At 37.5% G+C, this 17452-nt stretch overlaps 1 protein-coding gene across 3 annotated transcripts; it reads left to right on the top strand.

Moving 5' to 3' along the window:
- The first annotated feature begins 2130 nt into the window (after window positions 1-2130).
- Window positions 2131-16910, top strand: LOC147800740 (putative transmembrane protein INAFM2). 3 transcript variants are annotated; one of them, XM_087139347.1, is made up of 5 exons: window positions 2132-2332; window positions 3578-3682; window positions 5087-5329; window positions 6992-7061; window positions 10806-16910. In XM_087139347.1, the coding sequence occupies exons 2-4, from the start codon at window positions 3635-3637 to the stop codon at window positions 7013-7015; spliced, it is 315 nt and encodes a 104-aa protein (XP_086995473.1). In that variant the 5' UTR covers window positions 2132-2332; window positions 3578-3634; the 3' UTR covers window positions 7016-7061; window positions 10806-16910. The 3 variants fall into 3 exon arrangements, with proteins under 3 accessions (XP_086995478.1, XP_086995473.1, XP_086995471.1); XM_087139345.1 differs by having other exon boundaries at window positions 3575-3682; XM_087139352.1 differs by lacking the exon at window positions 3578-3682 and having other exon boundaries at window positions 2131-2332.
- The last annotated feature ends 542 nt before the right edge of the window (window positions 16911-17452 follow it).

The following is a 17452-nucleotide window of genomic DNA, read 5'->3' as shown; positions in this document are numbered from 1 at the left end:
GTTAACGGGGGGCCCTTTCCCACTTGGCAAAAAATTTTTTTGCGAAAACAATATTCACATCTGCTAATATTGTCCCAACTGTACAAATATCAACTCCTTAAGGCAAGAACCCAGTACCTCCAAGAACATTTCAAGGCAAATCCCCAAACCTTCTGGTCACTCATAAAAAAGTTTCAGAGGGAGAGTGTAGGAGTATCTAATCTGAAAGATGGTGAGAACATCATAAGCGACAGCAAAGCGAAAGCCAACTTATCAGCAGTTTCAGGGTGTCTTCACAAAAGAAATTTAAGCAACAGCAGACTATGTCATGATTCATGGAGATGTGCGTCCAGGAATCTCTCAGTTACAAATTTCTGTTAAGGGTGTCGAAAAACAACTTAGGGAACTTATTCCATGTAAAGCGCCTGGGCCAGAGAACATTCCGCCATAAAAGCTTGCTGCAGAACCACTAGCACCTGTCCTGCAAGACCTGTTTCGGAATTAGGTGAACACTGGGATATTACCAAGACAGCAAATGTTACTGGGGTCTTCAAGAGAGGGGCACGTTCAGCATCCAGCAAACTATCGTCCGTTGTCTCTCACTTCCGTTACTTGTAAAATTCTTGAACAATTTTAGCCATACTATGAAGCATCTCGATTGAGACAATAATCTTACAGATTGTTAACATGGCTTCCGGTCTAGAAGATCGACAGAAACTCAACTTATGCATGACATAGGCAGATTAATTGACAACAAGCAAACAGTAGATGTACTTGACTTTATACGAAGGCTTTCGATAAAGTCCCACACAATCCTCTGTTTATTAAATTACGACAATGTGGGACCACTGCATCAGTGGATTCAACGTTCCCTGTCTGAACGAGTCAGAGGGTAGTAGATTGTCAAGCGACAGATCTTGTACCAGTAACATCCGAAGTCCCCCAAGGATCAGTGACTGGCCCGCTGTTATTCTTGTTATACATAAACGATCTACCACAGAACCTTGCTTCAGACGTTCGTCTCTTTGCTGACGATCTTTTGTACACACGGATAAGATTCAACTACAGAAAGACCTTCACCAACTAGCAATTGGTAATCAAACTGGGAAATGACATTTAATCCGTCCAAGTGTTACGTTATCTCCATAGGCACCAGGGCACCGATCAAAACTATCTACATGCATACTTTTGCAGCGAAAACTTAAGTACCGTAAACAGCTTTGTAATATCTTGGGATCCATATTACCAATAATTTGTCATGGAAGAAACACGTAAGAAAGCTCAGAAGGAATAATGTGGAGCTGCAGTCCAAAGGTCAAAGAAAAAGCGTTCTTTGCGCTGGTTCGACCGTTGCTGGAACGTTCGTCATCTATTCCCATTTGGTGTCTGACATTCATTGTCTCGAATAGATTCAAAGACAAGCTGCTAGATGTATTTTCAACAACTATACATGTAGTACAGCATCTGGCACCGTGACAAACATACCCAAGGAACTTCATAGGCCATCTTTTGTGACACGGCGTAAAATCAACAGGTTATCCATGATGTTCAAGATATTTAGTCTGATGGTATCCGTACTCCAAATGTTAGAATCTCTAGGGGTCACACAAAAATAAATAAATAAATAAAAATGCAAATCTGTACTCGCACCAAGGTTTTTGACAATGATACCTTCTCCCCAAAATAGTCAGGGATTGGAACAACATACCACGATCTGGGGTTAATGCAACATCTGTGCTAGCCTTCAAAGAAGCGGTCGGGCAATTTGTTCATGGATGGGTCGGTTTAAACATAGAGCACCCTTACTCGATGGTTTAAATTCAAGTTAGCGTCAGTCCCTCAACGCGAGGAGCAAACCTAATACAGTTGGTGTGATGTATCCTCTGGATGCTTTGCCGACTATATTATACACATACAGATACTTGGAAGGCAAGAGATGAGTCAAAGCCACTAACTTTTAGAGCACGCTACAATGTATAACACCAGGAAAAATAATACCACATCGACGTTAATGGAACTCATCGTCTACCGATCGCACTGAGCAGTTTTTTGACAGTTTCGTCCTTCTGTCTGCAGATGGCGCTTTCCACATTGACCGCCAATGCCACAGCGTAATGCCGAAACGTCGCATGCGGAAAATACTGCGCAAGGGGTTAAGTGTGTACGTGCAACGCGAACGAGACTACCTCAGCAAATAGGACGTGGACCAGAGAGTGATCACTTGAGGAAAATTTGGCTGCTGTTGTCGTAACTGGCAAGTAGTACTGGTCGGCCTACATGGTGCTCGTGTTCCTTTCTCTCAGTGTGTGTACTTAAAGCGGTTTTTACGGAAATATTATCTTCCTTGAAAACGGTAAGCCATAAAAAAATTGTCTCACGTAGGGCCTAATTTATTCACCTACTCAACTAGTCTGCATTACCAGTGCATAGCTTAGGTATTTTCGTCATGGAGATACATGTACATGTACGGCTGGCCAACATGGGAAACCATGGAGGAAGGAAAAGACAGCCTATCACGCCTGTAGGTTGATCGAGTGATACATAATTGACAAGTAGGGTCTATAAAATACACATTTTCATTAATTAATACGTAAGCCTACACGCGTACACGTGCATGAAGGTCCACAAAGGTGCAGTGTGTAGGCCTACATGACTAGGCCTACATCATGGAGAAAGGATGAGACCTACATCATGTACCACTGCCAGTATAGTAGAATTACATTTATATGCAACTTTTAAAGTCAAGTCATTTTAAATGTGAAGAAAAAGTTGTTGTATATTTTCCTGTTTTAAACCATCCTGACCATAATAATGCCATTTCATGTCTAGAGTTACACATGAGTTAGGGTCAGTTTGTTTCACTGGAATCTGGATCTTGATCACTTGCACCATCCACTATCGTGACTATGCAGGTTTTGGTGTCAGTGAATCAACGCTGGATTGTGACCCGGATCCATGGGAAACAAACACGGCCTTGGGGTCCATGCGTAGACCACTGGGAATATATGTTACAAAAATGTTTTGGTATCATTAAAAGAGAGGAAAATGACTGACATAAAGTTTTGAAGATGTTGTGAAATAGATTTCTTTGTGTAAGTGTTTGCAAACCTCTAAAGCCACCTTAATAAAAGTTTGCCCTTTTTTCGAAACAGTCTTACAAGCATTCATTTAAAAAGAAAGTATAATTGGCTGATGGTGAAGGTACAATGTAACAAATTGGCCAAAAAATTTGACTAATTTATTGCCATTGACCAATCATGCCCAGCATATTTTCTGAACAGTCTGAATAATGTACAGGTACAGTAGTTGCCCTGGACTTTTGGAAAAATGTTGTATAATAAGTTGAAACTTCAAAGCAAATGTACACTTATATGCATGCCCCATTGAAACAGCCCATACCAACTTAACATGTCTGTACATGGAATTGAGTCATTTTATGTTGGTCCAGAATACAATGAAACACTGTACTTTGCCTTCCTAAAAATGTTCAACCCCCTGCCACACACACAACGTGTATCTCAAAAATTGAAAAGGCCAAATAAATGTTAATGATTGTGCGTTCTCTAAACCAAAGTTTTCATGTTGCGTTTTCCAGCAGGAGTTAAAAAATCGTGCCAATGACATTGCTAAGAGTGAAGAAGTTTGTGCTCCAAGCATGAATGACTTGAAAACTAAAGCTGGCCAGAATTCTAACGGAAAACAGGTGGGCACCTTCAACAATGGACATGTTCGTTGACCCCTGACCTCTGCCCCACACATACTGATAATTGTACATGTACCAGTGTACATGTATAGAATCATTCATGCATTGCAACCCGCACTATTGTACTTGATGTGCTTATAGTCAGTGTTTGTACCAGTACCATTTGTGTATATGTACAGGGGAGAGGTGGACATTCAGTTGTGTTCACAATCTGTGCATTGTGTAATTTTGTTATCGTCAAGGATTCAGAGTGCATGTCCTGTATATGCTCAGGCTTACGTGAAGGTGAGTGTTCCATGAATATGTTTCATTGAGTGTCATTGTTCACATACGTGGATGTTCTCTGACATGCTGGTACATGAAGTTTGTCTTATTACCCCAACCATATTGACAAGACACGTAGACAAGTGCATACATGTAAGCTCTACTGCCCAACTAACACTGTATTACTAGGTTGCTTGAGCCAAACGTATGTTTTTCCTCCATATTTTGGGACTTACTAACGTACAGCCAGTAACCCCACAGGCACAAAGAATAATTAAAAAAACAAACCAGCACAAAACACTCAACTTTGTGCATGACAAACATGGATCCCAGACTTTTGAAATTGACTGGGAGTGGGACAGAGAGGTTCTTTTTTTTTTCAAGCTCTTGACATTTTATCTCAAAATCAAAATAATACACTTTCCACCTCTTGACTGATCAGGTCAAAACCATACATGTACATGTATGTAGAGGACCTTTTCTCCATCCCTGCAAGAACCCACTGATTTTCAGTGAGCTCTGGGTCTACTGTAGCTGTCTATAGGTGTTTTTTTTTTACGATGTTCAAATGTAGAATTTTCTACTCAATTCATACAATTGGGACAATGTTATCAGAACCACAGGAGACAAGTACATGTACATCATGTTGCAGTTGTGTGTTTCACCTTGTGTAGTTTTCATTTGTTAGCTGTGTTGTGTTATCAAGTCCTGCTGCTCACTGCTGTGTTATACATGTAGTTGTGTGTTTATGTGTATACTTTTCTTGAAGATGGATTACGTGTTCAGTGTCGGTGATATGGGAAATAAGTCACCCGTGAAGGGCATCTGTAGATGAGAGGATGGTTGGATGAATTGCTACACTGCACTGCGTTATTGTCTTCTGCTTGTTTTTTACATGTGGGGGTCAGTTTTTTTAAACGTGTACTTGCGGTGTTCATATTAACTCAGGTTTCAGAGTGGAGCATGATAAGTTGAGTTGTTGATGCTATCATGAGAATTTTTGGAGAAATAAGTGAAATTTTTGTTGTTGTCATAAGGGGCGTCATTAGATCAAAGAATTAGAATTTAATGTATTTGAATAATAGCATTTTGAATGACAGATCCAGCCCACTCACGCTCAGACTTTCTACCTAATTTCAGATAAGCAACCACATTTCAACAAATAATAATCACCGTAGCAACGGCACAAAGCCAACATTAGCCGACAACATGGCCAACTCTGTCAAGACCAATAAGAAGTGGATACGTCTAGCAACTGTCTTTGCATATGTGTTATCGGTGTCACTTGTAGCCATTGTGCTGGCTATCTATTACAGCTTCTTTTGGAAGGCATCTCCGGCAAGCACACCCTCTCCGACTACCGAGGGAATAACACCATCAAGTGTAAGTATTCTAAAAAATATAGCAATAAGTGCATTTGTTTGTTCAGGTATGTGCATGATACCAGTAAATTGTGTTTAATATATTTCATTTTCTCACTGGTCTTTCCATACTTACTGGTGAGTTGGCTTTCAGGTACTGAGTTGAAATGAATTCATATAATGACAGATATGCTGTAATGTGACTGTTCCAAAACTCATTATATTCTGGTACGTGAATATCAGTTCATGTACTGTACTGGGTTGCTAGTACAGAAAGAACAGTTGTAAAATGTGGTCGTAGTAGAAGATAAACTGTACTTTTGTAAGTGAAGGTTAAGGTTTTGTTCATGAAGTGAACCGTTTAAATATGAAATCTGTTATGATAATGAAGTAGGTCTAGGTAATGGGTGAGTGTAAGCCTGTACATTTGCCATACTCTACTTACCGGTATACACGTGGACTATGCACATGTACGTGTGCATACATGTACAGCAGATACATGTGCACATACTAATTTTGAACTTGATGTAATTTACCATCAATTATGGATTTTGTGCCCAGCATTGTGTCTCTTCTTGAGTTGGTCATCCCTAAATACTTAAAAGGTTCGCATTTCTACCAGTAGAAAGTGTACTTTTGTATTCTGCACAATATTCTCCTGTCGTACTAAACTGCTCCTACGTATGGCTCTAGGTTGTTGCACTCGTCACTACATGTAGCCTACATGTACATGTACATACATCTACGTTACATGTACAGTGTACATACATCTACATTACATGTACATGGCTGGTGGTTGTCTCAGTTCAAGCGTGAATGATTGAGAAATTTATTGGGAGTCCTGACTGTGTGATAGATCCTAGCACACTGTGCTCTGTGTTGATAAGGCGGCAGTCTCGCTAGAATCCAAAGCTTTATATAGAACAATGTAGCTCAGGTGGATAGATGCAGCAATGGCTCAGCGAGGGGATTTACATATACATGTAGCTCTCTAAATGTTAGGCTTACCGTCGTCTTTTGAATATGCACAGTCTACCTGAGGAATTCTAAACAAAGGCAACCAATACATGTCTGATACATTGCATGTAATATTAGTTACATGCAGTAAGTTTAGACTGCCACTGACATACATGTATATACCTGTACATGCACACTGTACATGTACTTGGAGATGAAATAAACTATCATGTTCAAAGAAGGAGCAAACATTATCTCTACACATGTACATGTATGTAGATGTACGTCTGTAGCTACTGCAATTTGATTTGATCATACCATGCTTGGACCTTGAATTATTTATGTTACAACTGAGCAGCGAGTTTCCTAATGCAATTTCAGATGATTGGAAGATTGTTATTGTCCATGTCATTACCAGTAGGCAGACATGTACCGGTACATGTACATGTCTGTGGTCCCATTGTTAGTTCACATACCAATCGCTGTTTTAGTTTGGATCATCCATTTCCGACGTATTCCAACAGTGTTTGCAAATATCTTACACGAGTACATCATTAAGGAAGGTTCATTTTCAGCACAGTTGGGAACAAAATGAGAACTTTTGAGAGAGGTGTAATTCTTGCATGTAGAGGATGTCACGATTTCAAATAATTGTGATGAAAACCTTAAATCCATGAATTTATTTATCATGAAGAAATTGAAACTGTTTTTCCCCCATGCATAACAGACATTTTCAACTGCAAAAACATAGGATGTGTGAAGGATAGGAGTGGATGCAGAGGAAAACACAGGTACAGGTAAATCATTTCAAACCTTTCTTTGTTCAGTAAATTTCAACCATAATTCTCTTGACTTGATGGGGTAAATTTGGACCGTAACAGGGTGAAGGGAAACTCAAGCCCATTTTTGGGCCCCCCACGTAGGAAATCATGAGTCCACATCTGTCATTCCTGTTTTGAAATAAGCCTTTTGCGAGTTAAATTTAAATAAAATCTGGCACACTGAGTTATCTGATTGTACATAAAATAACAATTTGAACTCCCCAGACAAAACACATTGTTGCTATGCTTTGTGAATCGGGGCAAGCTTTAGCATAGCGACCACCATCTCTGGAATGGACTGGTTCCTTTGTGCCCTTCTTAACCATTGAAAACAGTGTATTGATGCAAGGTGTCTCTTACATATGTAACTAAGCAAAATCTTGCCCCAAATTATGAGGTATAGCAACACTGTCTTTAGTATGGAGAATTCAAATGATGTTCACGTGAATTGAAAGAACTTGGTGTACCAGATTTTATTCACAATCGAAAAAGGCTTCTTGGCATCAAGTAAGCAGTATGCAACAGTACTCAATCAGCACATGTTTTTGGATCCAAGGAACAAACATGATCCAATTTGGGAACACAATTTAATTATGTTGGTACGGGCACATATTCATGTACCTGTACGAAGTTTGTGGATGTGTGTACATGTATGGACTAACATTCTTAAGGACATACATGTATCTTTCTCTGTGATTCAAGATACATGTACCGGTAGGAAAGAAAGAGCTCAAAATCTGAATGCAAGTAAACTGTTTACAGTATTGATTATTCAGCTGAGGAAGCATTTTTTTCAGTCAAATTTTGCAACTTGCCTACCATTGTTACATGTACATCTGGGAGGAAGATAATGGGACCAATGTTTCCTCCCCCCCTGACATTTTTTGTTTCTATTTTTCATTTTTGAAATATGAAAGGCATTTTTTTTTATCATGGCGGGAGCTAATTTACATGTGCAGTATTTTTCCTCTCAAAGAGTGTATAAAATCCCCAGAATTTAGCCTCTCCAAGAAGTTCCCAAATGTTTTCATCCCCCCATTCCAAAACTGGATTCTGGATCAGCCTTTGTAATACCGGTACCTATCAGTACAAAGCACAAGGCCATTTGTTAATTGGAAGTATAAGATGGAAAATTCCCAATTGAGCTGAATGCATTTATGCAGATTGCATGTCCACACACACCTGCATGCCATTACCTACAGTGCATACCAGTTGGCAACTACATGTATGTACATGGTTATACATGCTGCAGAACAACATCTGGTCATTCAAGCAAGCAAAATGGTACCAGCAGTTTTGTCACTTGTTACACATGTAAACACACATTAAATGGTTATGGTTAACCCTAACCATGCTGAATCCAACAAGGTTATGCAGGATTTCAATGGTCCCTTTAATCTATTATTTCTTTTTGATTTGCATTTGATGCGCAATAGTGATAGGCAGAGACTCTTAAAACAACCTATTGTACCAGTTACCCATGTTTTGTCCATATTCATGTCCATATATGTACGATACATGGACATAGGAGTTACTGTTAGCTACGTGCATGTGTAACATACATATGTGCACATAATACACTGTGCTTGCCTCAAATATTGAAAACCCAAATGCGCTCATGCAGCATGTTGTTTATAGTTAAACCGATGTCAGTATTTTTTAGTTTACATATTTTTGATATTTGAAGAATTGAAAGAAAAGGTGCATTTCAATATATATGTCTAAGTACATGTACATAATACAGTTCAGGATAAGTAAACAGGATGCTATCCTCTTTTGAAGAGACAGATAACAGCTGGAAAGTCTAATTGAACTTAAAATCTTGAGATTGAACCTTGAAATGACATTGGTCTTGTCTTTCGTTTTAACTTCCTACTGGCATACCCACACATGAGTATATCCTTACAATTCCATATGCTGGAGCACATGCTCACAGCAGAAAGTAAATATTGTCAACTGCACCCAACAAATTTTGAATATTTCATTCACAAACATGTTGGTACTTGCCTTGTGTTGTTTGATGTTCTTTTCACTTGTGCTGTGTATGTACATTTAGTTTTTCCATCCAAGAGATTGTATTGCAGTATTGCAGACATGTTCTGAACCATACATGTACAATAATTGCACTGTAGGTACGGTCTTCTGTGGCACTGCAATTTGAGGTACTGGTACATGTACATTCACATTTTGTATCTTTCTCAATGTGTCTTATGTACAATAGGAAACAGTTACACTACTAGACATACTGGTACATGTACATTCACATTTTGTATCTTTCTCAATGTGTCTTATGTACAATAGGAAACAGTTACACTACTAGACATACTGGTACATGTACATTCACATTTTGTATCTTTCTCAATGTGTCTTATGTACAATAGGAGACAGTTACACTACTAGACATACTGGTACATGTACATTCACATTTTGTATCTTTCTCAATGTGTCTTATGTACAATAGGAAACAGTTACACTACTAGACATACTGGTACATGTACATTCACATTTTGTATCTTTCTCAATGTCTTATGTACAATAGGAGACAGTTACACTACTAGACATACTGGTACATGTACATTCACATTTTGTATTTTTCTCAATGTGTCTTATGTACAATAGGAGACAGTTACACTACTAGACATACTGGTACATGTACATTCACATTTTGTATCTTTCTCAATGTGTCTTATGTACAATAGGAGACAGTTACACTACTAGACATACTGGTACATGTACATTCACATTTTGTATTTTTCTCAATGTGTCTTATGTACAATAGGAGACAGTTACACTACTAGACATACTGGTACATGTACATTCACATTTTGTATCTTTCTCAATGTGTCTTATGTACAATAGGAGACAGTTACACTACTAGACATACTGGTACATGTACATTCACATTTTGTATCTTTCTCAATGTGTCTTATGTACAATAGGAGACAGTTACACTACTAGACATACTGGTACATGTACATTCACATTTTGTATTTTTCTCAATGTGTCTTATGTACAATAGGAGACAGTTACACTACTAGACATACTGGTACATGTACATTCACATTTTGTATTTTTCTCAATGTGTCTTATGTACAATAGGAGACAGTTACACTACTAGACATACTGGTACATGTACATTCACAATTTGTATCTTTCTCAATGTGTCTTATGTACAATAGGAGACAGTTACACTACTAGACATACTGGTACATGTATTGATACAGTAGGAGGGAGAAGGGGAGGGGGGCCCAATTGTTCTTCATCATTGTTAGCAAATAGTGAATATCTTGAGCCCTTGGCAAGGGATATAATGTACAGTACCCTGTGCGTTCCACATGCATGGCTGTACAATCTAAAAGTTACCAGCAAGAATCCTGTTAGTTCATGTACCGGTACGCTGTACATGTATCTGTTAAATGCATTATACATGTGTACATGCCAAAACACAAAGCTTATGGGAAGAATTACATTGCAGTGTATGATACATAACTCTTACATGTGTGTCATCCTTCAGACAGCATAGCTTTGTCGTACTACTGGAGGCAGAAATGAGTAACAGGCATGTACCGTACTATAACACACATGGACAATAAATACTTGCTGGCCAGTGTCTTTCATGGCCATTATTGCCAGTCGTAGGCAAGACTTTCAGACACTGATAAAAGTACGATTGCACCTGCAGGTACATATTCTGATTTTCATTTTCTCTTTTTTTTTTAGTGTAAGTTGGGACTTTTGTGTCATTCTCCTGTGGTACACCATGAAATGATCTTGCACAGTGGTAGACTCCTGCATACCCATGCACATTGTACTATGGAGCCTCTCTCTAACTACAGGGGTACGTATATGTTCATGTAGACATGAGTGCTAGACAGGATGACAGACAGGGAGAGACAACCAGTAACATTTGGATTTCAGGAATTGGACACCCAAGACAAACATCACAGCAGCATACTTTGGATTTGGTGAATAAGAAGTGTGTTAGTGGGACGTGTGAGGGAAACTTTCAACCTGGCAGCCTTTGTCTGGAGTTGAAGGAGCGCTCAAAAATGTGCACAGCATGTGATTTCAGTTGACAGGACTTCTTCGGTGAGATTAGGGCTGACCTAGGGAGAGGGGGGTCTTCAATGGGACCATGGCCACCCAAACTGAAGCCAGAATGTGACAGAAATATACAAATGAAACACAGGCAATTTTTGTGGGGGGTGGGGCTCTGTTTCATTTCATTTTCTTCCCAAAGCATGTAAAAAGTCCCAAAAGTATCATCATCCCTTATAAACATAAACAAATCCAAAATTTCGCCCTTCCTGCAACAAGTTCGACCCCCCAAAATTTGGTTCTGGATCTGCCCTTGCACTGAGAAGCCATGATATCTTCTACAAGGCAGTTTCAACCTAAGTAATGTTCAATTCTTTGATATTGGTTGGATAGAAAACAAGTTATACAACATTCATGCTGTACATGTAGTATCCTTTGACACTTTACTTCCTTAAAATGCTTAGGCCTATTTTAAGTTTAAACTTGATATTTTACATAAATTGTCACTGTGTTATGGTAGAGTTGTTTCGCATTTGGGTAATTCTGGCAATGATATGCAAATAAAATTGAATCACTTGTAGCTTTGGTTAAGAAATCTTTTAATGCATATGTAATTGGAAATCTGAGTATCGCTGTGTGACTGCAAGCTAGGTTTAGAATTGTTAATTTTGCTCAAACATCCTCCTGTATTTGGCACAAATGTTATTCATTTATCAACTACCGTAGCAACAAATCTACATCGTTAATGTAATTTATTCTACATGTACCTGAAATTTAATCTGGCCATTGAATGTCTGATGAATTCTACCCCAAAAAACAAGAACATAAATTTTTTCTTCTTTGATAGAAGTATTTGGTCCAATCTCAGTTCATAAGTGATCAATGCATTGCTCGTGTGCGTACATGTACATACAATATGTACATGCATGGATACAATATTGGGCTTAGAAATGGTGAACACAATCATGCCTGTATATCTACAAGAACACACCTGTACAGACAGGCAGACAATTAGCTGGCTCTATGACAACAGGACACCAACTACATGCACATAATGGATAAGTTGCTTACCAGTGATGGAACTACAGTAGCTTACTAGACCATTACTCACTGAGTCATATTGGAAAGCTCCTCTATGTTGCTATGGCAACCAGCTTTTGGAGAAATGCATCCAAATGGAGCAAGAATTTCTAAAAATGCTGATTTGATGATCATAATGTTATTTACCTGCACATACATCTAATGGTATGTAAAAGTACATGTATATACATGTATACCCGTGCATATCGGTGCATGAATTGAACAAGGACATGTACAGTACCAGTAAGAAAAATAAATCAATATGTCAGTGTTAATTACTGTTTTTACATGTACATGTACATACATACAGTGTACATGTACATGTGCACATGTACGGTACATATGTACATGTCTGTATCATGGCTGTACAAAGGTTGACGTACAAGTTAACACGAATCCCTCATTCAGTGTTGAAAAAATAAAGAAATGGAAAACAAGTATATCAGTTATCCTAATAGACCTTTAATTATAATGATGTCACAGTTTGTTTCCATGTATGCTTTGGGATGGGATGCGATTCATCTAGTCCCTGTAGGAAAGCGCACGTTGTCGTATTCAGCGTACATACATGTACATGTACCGGTGCATGCCTGCATTATGAATTTCATGAACCAAACCTGCAGACACCAAGCCTCAATGCAACATCCATTATTTGCAGCTACAGTTGTACTGTGATCGATTTGGGACTCTACAGTAGACCTACTCAACAGCTTCGCTAATATTACAATACTTTTTATAATTGTTTATTTAGACACATATTTATACTAAATTTGATGTTAGGACCGAGAAAGTGAAGCTATTGTATTACACTTCTGAGTTTGATACATAGGGAAAGTTTTCCCAGCCAAACTGCCAGAGGAATTAGTGTTAAGTGCTAGTGTATAGAAACATGCACATTTCTCTTCTTCACATTTCAGACTTTACTACTGCAATCTCATTATCATCGTCCTTAAAGCCATTTGTCGTGGCGTGGCATAAATTGACCACTCTCTCAGTGTTCCATACTGTGTTTGGTTTCAAGTACAAATGTTGGATAGTATCGCTATGTACATGTACATAGCGATACATGTACAAAGTCCCGTGTGCGTTTACATACACGTAAGCACATTACAATTTACAGTTTGTACATGTATGTACAGTAACTTCAGTTAGTTTGCTCACATGAAAAATACTCTCTGAAATAGTTGGAGGAAGGGGTAGACAGTACTAAGTATCTGTCATCTGAAATCACTGTGACCGTGCAATGAATTACAAATGAAACACAGCAGCCTTTTTGTGCCTATTAACATGTACTATATTAATCTGTACTATATGTATAATATTAACAATAAACATTTGATAATGTACATACCGGTACTTCTTCACTTTAATTTATTACCACATTTCAGGTGATAACTGGTAGTTTAAATAATATACAAGGATATGCTTGTAGAGTTGGGTGTGTATTTTGGGTCATTTTAGTTTTCTGTATGTTTACTTCATTTGTTCACCTGCATGTATTTCCTGGTGAGGTTACTTTCAACTTTTGTATGATTGAAAACTTCGGATTTACGAATGTACCTTTCGTCTGCTCGTAAATTGCATCATCTTTTAATATGATGTATGCCACAGTAGCTTGATTTACAAAGCCACAACAATTTATTTCTTGCAAAAACCTTCAAATTTAAATATACATGTACGGTACCTTCTTTTGTTTTTTTTTTCAAAAATACTAAACCATTGATTAGGAAATATATTTGACATTCAGTGTCAGTGGTAATAACATGACACCTTACAAGATTTCTACATGTACATGTAGGTACCGGTATTGTCAAGTTTGACTACGTCCAATTGGAGTCATGTAATTAGATTGCATGTACATATTGCAGAATTCGTCACTGCACTGTAGTAATCATTCTTATTGGAAGCAACTCCAGGATGGATATACAGGTAGATCCAATTTCCACTTTACACAATGCAGCTGTTTTGACCACTGCAAATTTGTGGATAAGAGTTTTTTCACCCCCAAGAAAATGATATTGATAGTCTCTTTGATGTTCTCTTCTGCAATTTAATATTTACAGGATGACTCTTGAATGCTGTATTTCTTATATTTGTCCGAGTTCCTCAAGATGCTTAGTTTCCTTGTAATTCTTTGAGTCAATCAGGGCTTCTTCGTATGGAAAAAGTATGTACATTAAATTTGAATTACACATATACAGTTAAGGCAAAAAGTTTACATGCATCAAAAGTAATTTTTCTCACATTTCACAACTTCACTCATTCCTACCAACTTTTCTTTTCATGAGGACAGACAAGATGGGTGTGTACTTAATGTACATGGTGAATGTATGCGTCAGTTAAAAATGCCAAGAGACGTATGTATGATTTGTATTTATATTTATAAAAAAATCAAAATTTTACATACTCCAACCCTAATAATTAGATTCTAAACCAGCATTCTAAACCAGTGCAAAATCGAGAAATTGAATGCTGACTTTATACGACAGAATGCACCCTCACTGAAGTAGAATTTTATTAGTTAAATAGAAGCGGGGATTTGAATGTTCACTCCATTTCGCTCAAAAACAAATGTTGCTATTACTAATTCATTTACACATTTTCTGAAATTGGCTGGGAAAACCTACATTTTTATTTTGAATCATAATAGATGTCTTGGAATATTTTCAATTGAAGTACACACCATGAACATTTAGTTGAGATACAATTTGTCTGACCTCATAAAGAAAACGTTGGCAAACCTATTTCAAACAGCCCAAAACGGAGGAAAGCATTTTCTACCAAGTGTATGTAAACTCTTTGCCCCAATTATAGATGGCAAGAAGACAAAACGCCTCCTCATGTTGCCCCAGTTCAAACATGTTTAGTGTACATGTAGTTGAGTTGGTGTATAGCCAAGCTGATAGTGTTGACCTCATTTGGCGCATTTTGATGTTCTCAAATGACGAGTGAAGTGTTTCATTTTATGCATGCATTGTTGGAATACCGAGTGTGCTCTATGGTAACATGTATCTTCAGAGAAAGTTTTTGTCAAGTTGAGCATTTTTCAAGACAGAATTTTGCTTTATTTTGGATGAAGTTTGATAACTTGTGACTGTAGTATTACATCTTTTTCTACTTGATGGAATTGATGCACCAATGAGATGTAAAAGCTAATAGTTTTACGCCTAACCAGCCTACGTGCACAAGCCACTGTTTGCTTGATGCTTTCAAGAGCTTGTGTGATAAGCCAAGTGATTTTTGTTCTTACAAGCATATACTTCAAAAGCGCTTGGTATGCACTGCTTGTAAATGGCAAGATAAGCTTGAATCAGAATTGGACTATTTCTAGTACTGTACATGTAGTTGATGATATGATTTGCCCTCATCAAATGTACTACAATGTACATGTGCTTGTTCCTGGGAACAAATAATCACAGATGTTGTACTCAAATTCAAAACACGTATATTGTATGGTTGGTGTGCATAAATGTACACATTTGTCACATGACCTCTTGCTCACAACTTACAAAGATAATACAGTGTGTGTGTGGGAATACTACATTGTAGCAATATGTAAAGGACATTGTTTAATTTTCAGGGTTGAAATATTGTTTACGTGTAGTCTTTCATTTTTAGGAATTTTCTGTTATTTATAGTCAAATACATGTATACGTGTACATTACCTGTGTCCATGATGGCATGGGGAGTTGCCATACATGTAGGGTTTGCACACTTTATCCCCTGGGATTCATGTAGCCCAGATATGCACTTTTCCTTTTATTGCCTATTTGACCAAATTATTGTAGCTGACCAAAAAATCACTTGTACTGAGATGTTGAGAAGACTAAATTGATGACTCAAAATAGGGCTTGTTTGTACTAATAATGTAATAGCCCTGTTTATATGCCCCCTAGTACATGTACATGTACATGTACATGGGTATGCATACATCTGTGTACATTTATGTACAGCATGTCTGCATGGTCTAGTCGTACATGTACATGTATATAGCTGGAAAATGCAAGGCTTATTACTTTGATTATAATCCTGTGTTGACCACACGAAAATGTCAACATAAAAATGCATATTTCATTAGTACTTGTATGTAACTGTGCGTACATTTTTTTTCTTAAGTTTTAGTTCAGTGTGAAACTGGTACTGTTGATTTCTTCAAAGAATAGATATAGTGTTTTTCTGATTTAAACATTGAGAAAGCATTAGCAATTCTGTTGAATTTGTTTTCTGATGATTGATAGTAAAACGGAGAAAGCTACAGATGACTGTAACACATACATGTACAGTTTTTGTGATTTTCAGCAGCTAGATAATCCATTCATTAAAAATCACTTTTTTGTAACTCTTTGCCATTTTCTACAAAGGCACAAAACTTTCAAGTGATTGAACTTCAATTTTGCATATCTCTGAAAATTGTTCTGCTCAAAACTGATGTACATGTACGCTGAAGTCAAGATTAGCTATATATTTAAAATCTGTTTAACTTCATATTTTGCTCTACTAAATATTGCACTAATAATACCTATTTTTATAAAGAATGTATTAAGAAATGGATGCTGACAAAGCCTGACATACTTGACATGTTTAGGGTTTAATTTGTGATGCACTCAGTAGTTAAATATGTTGTTCATCAATATGTTGGAAACACTGACGCTTTATAACTAATTAACCGATACAATTGAAATTAAACTAACCGTGCAAAAATGCTAATTATATTTGTTTGTTGTGTGGTGTTTTTGAATGAATGAGTTTGATGATTATCGTGATGTTTGATTCATTTATTCAGGTTTCCTTTTCTTTTAGAGGGGGTGTACTGTGTATGCATGGATAGTGATCTGCTTCCAAGTTCCAGAATGTAAGACAATGCTATAAAACAATTGAAACTTGTTCAAACATACGGTATATTCTACGACCATGTACATGTATTTGTATAAAACAATTACACCATGCCTTCAAAATCTACATGAACAATTATCATTTCTGTATTTGTTAATTGATACCCCAAACACAGTGATATTGCAGACAATGTAAGACATAAAGCTTGTCTTAGCAGCATCAAATTGTGCATTTCAGCATACAGGCCTGTCGTATTGATCCTACTTGTATTCGTGTACCTGCCTAAAAGCAAGCTTTCCCCTTCTCATCAACCTCATGGTTTGGGTCCGACCTTGGCCCACATCACAACAACATGCAATATGTCCTGAAGCAGGTGTACCTGGTGATAATGACATTGCGTACTGCAGCTTATGCAG

Source organism: Acanthaster planci, linkage group LG01, assembly GCF_054643075.1.
Source record: "Acanthaster planci isolate LZ-2023a linkage group LG01, COTS_SCS, whole genome shotgun sequence".
Lineage (NCBI taxonomy): Eukaryota > Metazoa > Echinodermata > Asteroidea > Valvatida > Acanthasteridae > Acanthaster > Acanthaster planci.
This window is presented reverse-complemented; position numbering and strand designations above follow the sequence as displayed.